Source organism: Cervus canadensis, chromosome 21, assembly GCF_019320065.1.
Source record: "Cervus canadensis isolate Bull #8, Minnesota chromosome 21, ASM1932006v1, whole genome shotgun sequence".
NCBI lineage: Eukaryota > Metazoa > Chordata > Mammalia > Artiodactyla > Cervidae > Cervus > Cervus canadensis.
This window is the reverse complement of record NC_057406.1, coordinates 42,047,756-42,060,155: the sequence shown is the minus strand read 5'-3', so window position 1 is coordinate 42,060,155 and position 12,400 is coordinate 42,047,756. Positions and strand designations below refer to the sequence as shown.

Genomic DNA, 12,400 nt, shown 5'->3' with positions numbered 1-12,400 from the left:
AGATAATACATTTGAGGAAACTTCCTTGAGAATATATGTAAACCAAATATCACTTTTTTTCATTTTATATGGCTGAGCATTGAATAAATGATTTGTAGTAATCATTCCTTCAATCCAAACTCCTTATCAAGCATGATGACTAAAACAGAACCTCTAAATTTCATGCCTTTTCCAACAATTCAAGACAGTCCGACCTAGTAAAGTTTTATTAATTTCAATTCATTGTGATTATATATACTTATCTAGATACAATGTTGCTATTTCATAAATTTTAGTCTTCTAATTCTAAATCACTTTGAAGGAAATAAATACAGTTGTTCCTATTGGGATTATATTCCTTAGAAATCTCTTACAATAAAGCATGTCCTCAAATAACTAAAACACACATTATAATTTAGACTGGCTCTTGGTAAAAGAGTGGTTTTTTTTGCGTTGTATTAAACACAGTGATCAGCTAATTCTTTTCTAATTCATTGACTAAGAAGTCTCATTCTGTTGCCCAACGGTTATGCCATTTGATTATAAAACTGGTAATACTATAGGACATCAGTCAGTCATTCAGTTGCTCAGTCATGTCCAACTCTTTGGGAGCTCAGGGACTGCAACACACCAGGCTTCCCTGTCCATCACCAACAACAAAGCTTGCTCAAACTCATGTATATTGAGTTAATGAGGCCATCCAACCATCTCATCCTCTGTCATCCCCTTCTCCTCCTGCATTCAATCTTTCCCAGCATGAAGGTGGGCCAGTTCTTCCCATCAGATGACTAAAGTATTGGAGCTTCAGCCTCAGCATCAGTCCTTCCAATGAATATTCAGGACTGATTTCTTTCAGGATTGACAAAATGGATCTCCTTGCAGTCCAGAGACTCAAGATTCTTCTCCAGCACCACAGTTCAAAAACATCAATTCTTTGGTGCTCAGTTTTCTTTATAGTCCAACTCTCACATCTGTACACGACTACTGGAAAAACCATAGCTTTGACTAGACAGACCTTTGTTGGCAAAGCAATGTCTCTGCTTTTTAATATGCTGCCTAGGTTGTTCATAGCTTTTCTTCCAAGGAGCAAGTGTCTTTGAATTTCATGGCTGCAGTCACTATTTGCAATGATTTTGTAGCCCCCCAAAATAAAGTCTGACACTGTTTCCATTGTTCCCCCATCTATTTGCTGTGAAGTGATGGGACCAGATGCCATGATCTTTGTTTCTTCAATGTTGATTTTTTTTTTTCCATTTATTTTTATTAGTTGGAGGCTAATTACTTTACAATATTGTAGTGGTTTTTGCCATACATTGACATGAATCAGCCATGGATTTACATGTATTCCCCATCCTGATCCCCCCTCCCACCTCCCTCACCACCTGATCCCTCTGGGTCTTCCCAGTGCACCAGACCCGAGTACTTGTCTCATGCATCCAACCTGGGCTGGTGATCTGTTTCACCCTTGATAGTATACATGTTTCGATGCTGTTCTCTCTAAACATCCCACCCTCGCCTTCTCCCACAGAGTCCAGAAGTCTGTTCTGTACATCTGTGTCTCTTTTTCTGTTTTGCGTATACGGTTATCGTTACCATCTTTCTAAATTCCATATATATGCGTTAGTATACTGTATTGGTCTTTATCTGTCTGGCTTACTTCACTCTGTATAATGGGCTCCAGTTTCATCCATCTCATTAGAACTGATTCAAATGAATTCTCTTTAATGGCTGAGTAATATTCCATGGTGTATATGTACCACAGCTTCCTTATCCATTCGTCTGCTGATGTACATCTAGGTTGCTTCCATGTCCTGGCTATTATAAACAGTGCTGCAATGCACATTGGGGTGCACGTTTCAGATCTGGTTTCTTCGGTGTGTATGCCTAGAAGTGGGATTGCTGGGTCATATGGCAGTTCTATTTCCAGTTTTTTAAGAAATCTCCACACTGTTCTCCATAGCAGCTGTACTAGTTTGCATTCCCACCAACAGTGTAAGAGGGTTCCCTTTTCTCCACACCCTATCCAGCATTTATTGCTTGTAAACTTTTGGATAGCAGCCATCCTGACTGGCGTGTAATGGTACCTCATTGTGGTTTTGATTTGCATTTCTCTGATAATGAGTGATGTTGAGCATCTCTTCATGTGTTTGTTAGCCATCTGTATGTCTTCTTTGGAGAAATGTCTGTTTAGTTCTTTGGCCCATTTTTTGATTGGGTCATTTTTTTTTCTGGAATTGAGCTGCAGGAGTTGCTTGTATATTTTTGAGATTAATCCTTTGTCTGTTGCCTCATTTGCTATTATTTTCTCCCAATCTGAGGGCTGTCTTTTCACCTTGCTTATAGTTTCCTTTGTTGTGCAAAAGCTTTTAAGTTTCATTAGGTCCCATTTGTTTATTTTTTCTTTTATTTCAATATTCTGGGAGGTGGGTCATAGAGGATCCTGTTTTGATTTATGTCGGAGTGTGTTTTGCCTATGTTCTCCTCTAGGAGTTTTATCGTTTCTGGTCTTACATGTAGATTTTTAATCCATTTTGAGCTTATTTTGTGTATGGTGTTAGAAAGTGTTTTAGTTTCATTCTTTTGCAAGTGGTTGACCAGTTTTCCCAGCACCACTTGTTAAAGAGGTTGTCTTTTTTCCAGTGTATATTTTTGCCTCCTTTGTTGAAGATAAGGTGTCCATAGCTATGTGGATTTATCCCTGGGCTTTCTATTCTGTTCCATTCATCTATATTTCTGTCTTTGTGCCAGTACCATACTGTCTTGATGACTGTGGCCTTGTAGTAGAGCCTGAAGTCAGGCAGGTTGATTCCTCCAGTTCCATTCTTCTTTCTCAAGATTACTTTGGCTATTTGAGGTTTTTTGCATTTCCATACAAATTGTGAAATTATTTGTTCTAGTTCTGTGAAAAATACCCTTTGTAGCTTGATAGGGATTGCATTGAATCTATAGATTGCTTTGGGTAGTATAGTCATTTTGACAATATTGATTCTTCCATTACATGAACACAGTATATTTCTCCATCTATTTGTGTCCTCTTTGATTTCTTTCATCCATGTTTTATAGTTTTCTATGTATAGGTCTTTTGTTTCTTTAGATAGGTTTACTCCTAAGTATTTTATTCTTTTTGTTGCGATGTTGAATGGTATTGTTTCCTTCATTTCTTTTTTGTTGTTGTTGTTGTTGTTTCCTTCATTTCTCTTTCTGTTTTCTCATTGTTAGTGTATAGGAATACAAGGGATTTCAGTGTGTTAATTTTATATCCTGCAACTTTACTATATTCATTGATTAGCTCTAGTAATTTTCTGGTAGAGTCTTTAGGGTTTTCTATGTAGAGAATCATGTCATCTGCAAGCAGCATGAGTTTCACTTCTTCTTTTCCTATCTGGATTTCTTTTACTTCTTTATCTGCTCTGATTGCTGTGGCCAAAACTTCCAAAACTATGTGGAATAGTAGTGGTGAGAGTGGGCACCCTTGTCTTGTTCCTGATTTTAGGGGAAACCAGACAAAGATGCCACAAAAAAAGAAAACTACAGTCCAATATCACTGATGAACATAGATGTAAAAATCCTTAACAAAATACTAGCAAACAGAATCCAACAACATATTAAAAAAATCATACATCATGACCAAGTGGGCTTTATCCCAGGAATGCAAGGATTCTTTAATATCCACAAATCATTCAATGTAATACACCACATTAACAAATTGAAAGATAAAAACCATATGATTATCTCAATAGATGCAGAAAAAGCCTTTGACACAATTCAACATCCATTTATGATTAAAACTCTCCAGAAAGCAGGAATAGAAGGAACATACCTCAACATAATAAAAGCTATATATGACAAACCCACAGCAAGCATTACCCTCAATGGTGAAAAATGTTGAGTTTTAAGTCAGCTTTTTCACTCTCCTCTTTCACTTTCATCAAGAGGCTTTTTAGTTCCTCTTCACATTCTGCCATAAGGGTGGTGTCATCTGCATATCTGAGGTTATTGATATTTTCCCCAGAAATCTTGATTCCAGATTGTGCTTCATCCAGCCCAGCATTTCACATGATGTACTCTGCATATAAGTTAAATAAGCAGGGTGACAATATACAGTCTTGATGTACTCCTTTCCCAATTTGGAACCAGACTTTTTTTCCATGTCTGATTCTAACCATTGCTTCTTGACCTGCATACAAATTTCTGAGGTGGCAGGTAAGGTGCCACCTCTTAGAATTTTCCCATCTCTTAGAATTTTCCACTGTTTGTTATGATCCATACAGTCAAAGGCTTTGGCAGAGTCAATAAAGCAGAAGTAGATGTTTTTCTGGAACTCCCTTGCTTTTTCCATGATCCAAAGGATGTTGGTAATTTGATTTCCAGTTCCTCTGTCTTTTTTAAGTCCACCTTGAACATCTGGAAGTTCTCAGTTCATGTACTGCTGAAGTCTGGCTTGTAGAATTTTGAGCATCACTTTGCTAGCACGTGGAATGACTGCAATTGTGTGGTAGTTTAAACAATCTTTGACATTGCCTTTCTTTGGGATTCAATGAAAACTGACCTTTTCCAGTCCTGTAGCCACTGCTGAATTTTCCAAATTTGCTGGCATACTGAATGCAGCACTTTCACAGCATCATCTTTTAGAATTTGAAATATCTCAGCTGTAGTTCCATCACCTCCACTAGCTTTGTTCATTGTGATGCTTCCTAAGGCCTACTTGACTTCTCAATCCAGGATATCTGACTCTAGGTGAGTGATCATACCATCGTGGTTATCCTGGTCACTAAGATCTTTTTTTTATAGTTCTTCTGTGTATTCCTGCCACCTCTTAATATCTTCTGCTTCTGTTAGGTCCTTACCTTTTCTGTCCTTTATTGTGCCCATTTTTGCATAAATGTTCCCTTGGTGTCTCTAATTTTCTTGAAGAGATCTCTAGTCTTTCCCCTTCTATTGTTTCCCCCTATTTCTTTGCATTGATCATTGAGGAAGGCTTTCTTACCTCCCCTTGCTATTCTTTGGAACTCTGCATTCAAATGGGTATATCTTTCCTTTTCTCCTTTGCCTTTAGCTTCTCTTCTTCTCTTAGCAATTTGTAAGGTCTACTAAGGCAAACATTTTGCCTTTATTTTTTATTTTTTGAGGATGGTCGTGATCACCACCTTCTGTACAATGTCATGAACCTCTGTCCACAGTTCTTCAGGCACTCTGTCTATAAGATGTAATCCCTTGAATCTATTTGTCACATCCACTCTATAATTAAGAGATTTGATTTAGGTCATATTTGAATGGTCTACTCGTTTTCCTTACTTTCTTCAATTTTAGTCTGAATTTTGTAATAAGATGTTCATGATCTGAGTCACAGTCAGCTCCTGGTCTTGGTTTTGCTGACTGTATACAGCTTCTCCATTTTCAGCTGCAAAGAAAATAATCAATCTCATTTTGATATTGATCATCTGGTGATGTCCATGTGTAGAGTTGTCTCTTGTGTTTTTGGAAGTGGGTGTTTGATATGAGCAGTGCATTATTTTGGCAAAACTCTGTTAGCCTTTGCCCTGCTTCGTTTTGTACTCCACGACCAAACTTGCCTTTTACTCCAGGCATCTCTTGACTTCCTATTTTTGCATTCTTGTCCCTTATGATGAAAAGGACATTTTTTGGATGTTAGTTCTAAAAGATCTTGTAGATCATCATAGAATTGTTCAGCTTCTGTCGCATAAGTGGTTGGAGCATAGACTTGGTGGGTGATCATACCATCACTTACTCTGATATTGAATGGTTTGCCTTATAAATGAATAGAGATCATTCTTTCATTTTTGAGATTGCACCCAAGTACTGCATTTTGGACTCTTTTGTTGACTATGAGGGCTACTCCGTTTTTTCTAAGTGATTCTTGCCCACAGTAGTAGATATAATGGTCATCTGAATTAAATTCACCCATTCTGGTTCATTTTAGTTCACTGATTCATAAAATGTCAATGGTCACTCTTGCCATCTCCTCTTTGACCACTTCTAATTTACCTTGATTCATAGACCTAACATTCCTGCTTCCTATGCAATATTGTTCACAAGAAGTCATCAGACATTGAAGCTTCCATCACCAGTCACATTCGCAACTGGGCATTGTTTTCACTTTGGCTCTGTCTCTCCATCTTTCTGGAATTATTTCTCCATTATTCCAGTAGTGTATTGGGCTCCTACCTATTTGAGGAGTTCATCTTTCAATGCCTTATTGTTTTGCCTTTTCATGCTGTTCACGGGGTTCTCAAGGCAAGAATATTGAAGTGGTTTGCTATTTCCTTCTCCAGTGGACCACGTTTTGTCAGATCTCTACAACATGACCCATCAATCTTCGGTGGCCCTACCTGGCATGGCTCAAAGTTTCATTGAGTTAGATAAGGCTGTGTTCTATGTGATCAGTTTGGTTAGTTTTCTGTGATTGTGGTTTTCATTCTATCTGCTTTCTGATGGATAAGGATAAGAGGCTTGTGGAAGCTTCCTGATGGGAGAGACTGACTGTGGGGGAATCTGGTTCTTGTTTTGATAGGCGGTGCCATGCTCGGTATATCTTTAGTCCAATTTTCTGTTGGTGAGTGGGGCTGTGTTCCCTTCCTATTGTTTGGCCTGAGGGCAAACTATGGTAGGGGTAATGGCGATAATGGCAACTTCCTTCAAAAGGACTTATGCCCGCACTGTTGTATTCAGTGTCCCTGACTCTGCAGCAGGCCACTGTTGACCGATGCTTCCTCCAGAGACTCTTGGACACACACATGCAAGTCTGGCTCAGTCTCTTATGGGGACACTGCTCCTTTCTCTTGGATCCTGGTGGGCACAAGGTGTTATTTACGCCCTCCAAGAGTCTCTTTCTCCAGTCCTGTGGAAGTTCTGTAGTCAAATCCCACTGGCCTCCAAAGTCAAAGTCTCTGGGAGTTCTCAGTCCCTTTGCTGGATCCCCAGGTTGGGAAATCTGTTGTAGGTCCTAGAACTTTCTTAACAGTGCAAGAATTTCTTTGGTATAATTGAAACTATAGGGCTTAATATACCATTATAAGACATAATATACCACTATAGGACATAATATTCTGTTTTTCTAATTTAATAAAATTAACCAGTTTTTATTTGTGCTTTGTACTATTATTTGCATTTTCTTAAAACTACCTTTCTATTGTTAGATCCATATGTCAAAGTGTCTCTGATGTGTGAGGGTCGAAGATTAAAAAAGAAGAAGACAACTACGAAGAAAAACACTCTAAACCCTGTGTACAATGAGGCAATTATTTTCGACATCCCTCCAGAGAATGTGGACCAAGTCAGCCTCTCCATTGCAGTCATGGATTATGATAGGTAAGTTCATTTTTCTACTCACAGAGTAATTGCTACATTTAGTCATATGTGGATCAAATTCAACTCTTCAGGTTATTTTCTGCTACAAGAATTTTAATTTAAATTGGAAAAGGGAAAATTGTTTATTCAAAATTTACTTTATTCTATGCTGTAACATTTCAGTTTTCTTTTCCAAAAGTTGAAGGACAGGTTGCCTGAGTATTGTGACATAATGGGTGTGGAAGTTGTATGGGATACATTATAAGAAACACTTTTGTGAAGTTTTTTTTTTTTTTAAATAGTAACAACAGAAATTACAATCAATGGATTTTGCTTTTCCAAGTGGTCTGGAATATGAATATCATGATGCTTACCTGAGCTCTATCATTAGTTAGCTGTCTAAAGGGCAAGTTTCTCTTAGAGATTCACTTTTCCATTGTTAAAACATTAGTATAATGTGAAATTGTGAACAATGAGAATTAAGAGTTGAAGGTGAATGTTGTCCATATTGTTATTGCCTTGAAGGTCTCACATTAATCTTAAATCATCACTTTATGGTTAGTTCTTCTAGCTCACACACTTTGATTACTTCTCCTTTCATAAAATAAATAGGTGACTCCTGGGTAAAGCACTGAATCTTCTTTCTGTTGCAGCACCTACTCCTTCCTTATCTGAAATGTTGCCCTGCTCAGTTTATCTCATTCCATTCATGGTTTACAGCTCTGCTGAAGTCACCACTTCTGCGTCTTTCTTGGCTAACCAATCTCTTCTTCCTCTGAACTTGTATTCCACTGAAGTTCCTTGTTATATAATTCTTTTTATTGTTTTCTTTTTATATTTATAAGGCTTTCAAAAATGAATCTTGTATATTTAAGCTACAAAATTATCAGCACATAGACAGTGTCTTATTTTGTTCTAAAGATAACACAAGTGGTACAGAATGCACATACATAAATATTCAGTGTCTATTTTGTATTATTATGCAAATGGTAGTAGCCAGAACCCTATAACAGAGAGACATTAAGAATGGTATACTCTGGATGACAGCTAGAAAAAATGAAGTACTGAAAGATAAGATAATCTGTACTATCTATTTGTAGTTAGTTTATATCACAGTTTACAGAAAAGCTGACACTGTTTAAAGAGAGAGAGAGAGAAATCTTGAATTTCTAGTTGAAATGGCAAACTCTAAAAATATTACAGTGTTTCAATCAGAACCCCCTGTTCCACTTTATCAAAAAAATTGATTTCTCATAGCAAAGACTGCAAGTAGATACAGTTGATCATTTGTCACCCAAATAATTTTAGGGAAGTGGACCCTGACAATTTGTAAACCGAATTTTTAAAATTATTTATAAAAATACACTTTTGGGGAGACTTCATTTTAAGGGGAAAGATACTAAGCATCAGTTCAGTTCAGTTCAGTCACTCAGTGGTGTCTGACTCTTTGTGACCCCAGGGACTGCAGAACACAGGCTTTCCTGCCCATCACCAACTACCAGAGTTTGCTCAAACTATGTTTTTCCTTATCTACCTTTTAGTCTGCTAATGACATTAATTCGATAGGTAGTAAACTCTTTGAGGGCAGTGACTTGTTTATTGTTTTATCCTCAGTGCCTAGAAAAAACCTGTTGCTCCTTTAAGAATCTCAATAAATATTTGTTGCATACTGAGAAAATGAATAATTGAATTAATGAATTTATCCTCAAGAATCCTCAATATCCTTAATTGTATAACAGTGGGCACTATTTAATCATCTCCAAATCCCTTCTGAAATTCAGTCGGTTCAACTCAGTCGTTCAGTAGTGTCTTGTTCTTTGTGACCCTGTGGACTACAGCATGCCAGGCTTCCCTGTCCATCACCAGCTCCCGGAGCTTGCTCAAACTCATGTCCATCGAGTTGGTGATGCCATCCAACCATCTCATCCTCTATTGTCTTCTTCTCCTCCTGCCATTGAGTCTTCTTAGCTTCAGTATCTTTTCTAATGAGTCAATTCTTCACATCAGGTGGCCAAAGTATTGGAGTTTCAGCTTCAGCATCAGTCATTCCAATGAATATTCAGGCCTGATTTCCTTTAGGATGGACCAGTTGGATCTCCTTGCTGTCCAAGGGACTCTCAAGAGTCTTCTCCAACACCACAGTTCAAAAGCATCAGTTCTTTGGCCGTCAGCTTTCATTATGGTCCAACTTGAGCATTCTTTCATGACTACTGGAAAAACCATTGCTTTGAATAGACAGACCTTTGTTGGCAAAGTAATGTCTCTGTTTTTTAATATGCTGTCTAGGTTGTTCATAGCTTTTCTTCCAAGGAGCAAGCATCTTTTAATTCCATGACTGCAGTCACCAGATGCAGTGATTTTGGAGCCCCCCAAAATAAAGTCTGTCACTGTTTCCATCATTTCTCTATCTATTTGCCATAAAGTGATGGGACCAGATTCCATGATCTTTAGTTTTTTGAGTGTTGAGTTTTTTTTTTTTTTTTTTTTTACTTAGTCAAGGCTAGTTTCTTTTCTTTTTTTTTTTTTTAATTTATTTATTTATTTATTTTTTCAGTGGGTTTTGTCATACATTGATATGAATCAGCCATAGATTTACACGTATTAGTGTTGAGTTTTAAGCCAGCTTTTTCACTCTCCTCTTTCACTTTCATCAAGAGGTTCTTTGGTTCCTCTTTGCTTTCTGCCATAATACATCAGTTAATCACTACATCATTAATTAACTGTACAATTAATACATCAGTGACAGTGAGAAATGTCCTAAAATCATCTAAAAAATCTCCGTAAAGTTTTATGTCAAAATAATGCTAGAAAAAAATGCCTTTAACTTGTATTCTGTTCTTGAGAAGCAGCTTACCCCATGTGTGTTTGAGTCAACTCTTTTGATTCAAGTCTTCTATCTCTTACTAAGTGTACAAATACAGGCGGGTGTTTGGGTCAACTCTTTTGATTCAAGTCTTCTATCTCTTACTAAGTGTACAAATGCAGGCAGGTCCCTTCTGAGTTTTTAATTTCTTTGTCTGCAAAATGAGTTGATAATAATGATATTCATGGTCATGATATAAAGATTAAGTGAGTCAGGACATTTAAATTACTTAGAAAAGTGTCTCACACATAATAAGCTCTCAAAAAGATTAACTATCATTATTATTTTGATTTATTGCTATGAAAACAAGGCATGAATAGAAAACAAGAATGTTCACTATGCTCTGATGCTATGCAGTAAGTTAAATGCCATGATTCAAAATGTAGCCCTTCCCTGTTTAATTATTATACCAGTGGTAACATTCACTGACATATCATTTAGAATCAATTAATTATGGTCATTTAAACAAGCTCATTTATATTGAACACTTTGTGAGTAATTTATGCATCATTATAAAACATTAAGCCCTTTGGAAAAAGGAGATTAGAGTTAGATCACTTAAAGTTAATAGGTCTGCTTCCAAGAAAGAAACTCATCATATAGGTAAGGACCAATTGGCATTTCTCATTCACACTCCTATTATTGTGAAATGTGCTTAATTTACAGAGCACTAAAATAGTTTGTGTATAGTCCTTTTGCAAATTCATTTTTGAATGCTGATCCTGCTCAGTCACTTCAGTTGTGTTCTACTCTTTGCGACCCTGTTGATTGTAGCCCACCAGGCTCCTCTGTCCAAGGGATTCTCTAGGCAAGAACACTGAAGTGGGTTGCCATGCCCGATTCCAGGGGATCTTCCTGACCCAGGAATCAAAACTGCATCTTTGATATCTCCTGCATTGGCAGTTGGGTTCCTTACCACTAGAACCATCTGGGAAGCCCAATCTTTTTAAATAAGTTTTAACTTACTTAAGACTCTTCATTTGACCTGAAGTAGTTTAACATGTAAAATTATCTAGAACTTATCACAAAATCTCCTGGTTTAATTGTGCTTAAAATTCTGTTAAGGTGTGTGAAACTTATCTTTGAATATTGGAATGAAAGTAAAATATTCTCCAAATCATAGGGTAGGACACAATGAGGTCATAGGAGTGTGTAGAACAGGACTGGACGCCGAGGGTCTTGGGCGAGACCACTGGAATGAAATGTTGACCTATCACCGAAAACCAATAACACATTGGCACCCCTTGCTGGAGGTAAGCTCTGGACCTCTCTCGCATCTACTCTCTTCTTTATCTCTTGTTTAAATATTATTTATCTGCTAACATTTCACATATTCACCTTTTTTTTAAAAAAAAAATAGCTATTTGCTCTTGTATTTGTCCCACAGACTCTGTTACCCAGTATGCAAAGTTTTGTATGTCTTGTTGGTTTTTAAAAACAACTAAATTTTCTGAGCTTGATATTCCTTTGGAGTAAGTCCATAAAAATTGCAAATCTACTATTTTCTCTACGTAGTCTGAAAACGTGTGTCATTAAGTGGTGTAGCAATCAAGTAAATCCATTATTACCTGGAAACTGAATTTTGGTGCTTCTCTTTTGTGAAAACAGCTACCTCACCTAAACTTCCCAAGAATTCCAAATAAAAATGTCACTTAATATGTAAGGGGGCAGGTATATAGTTACTGGCTCTGTTCAGGAAGTAAAAAAGGTCTCACAGATTGTTTTTAAGAATATTGAGGCATTAGTTTGCCTAAGTTGAAAACCTGGCTCTGCTGTGTGACCACATACTGGAGAACCTTGGGCAAGACATAAACCTCGTAGCAAACTTAGAGTAAAACTAGATGAACTGCTGACTATTAAGTACTTAACACAGAGTACAGCACAATGTTGCTCTAAATATAACTAATATTAATAGTTATATTGACTAGAAGTGATATCAATACCAGTTTCTATCAGAATTTTTAGCCATGAAAGCAGTTGGCAGTCTACTTGGTACACTGAATGTTGTAAGTGAAGTGATTTTCTTTCCCAAAGACTGGAATATCTTGAAGAACCTCAAAATAAATTATTTATATGACCTAATTAATTATGAGTTGATAAGAAGTGGAATTTATGCAATTCAATACAAAAATTTATGATAACCACACAGTAATAACAAGTGAAGTATATATACATTGCCATCTCTCCCATGGATAAGATTCTGCTTCTTATTCTGTTACTAAGCATAGGTTGAACAGGAGAGACAGAGCA

The 12,400-nt window shown here is 37.0% G+C and overlaps 1 protein-coding gene across 1 annotated transcript in view; it reads left to right on the top strand.

Annotated features, from left to right (window-relative positions):
* Window positions 1-12,400, top strand: part of SYT10 (synaptotagmin 10) — a 118,256-nt gene that overhangs the window by 92,210 nt on the left and 13,646 nt on the right. The window contains exons 5-6 of the mRNA XM_043440707.1: window positions 7,137-7,308; window positions 11,274-11,403. Of these exons, the coding sequence (XP_043296642.1) occupies window positions 7,137-7,308; window positions 11,274-11,403 (302 nt within the window). The remainder of the gene's footprint in view (window positions 1-7,136; window positions 7,309-11,273; window positions 11,404-12,400) is intronic.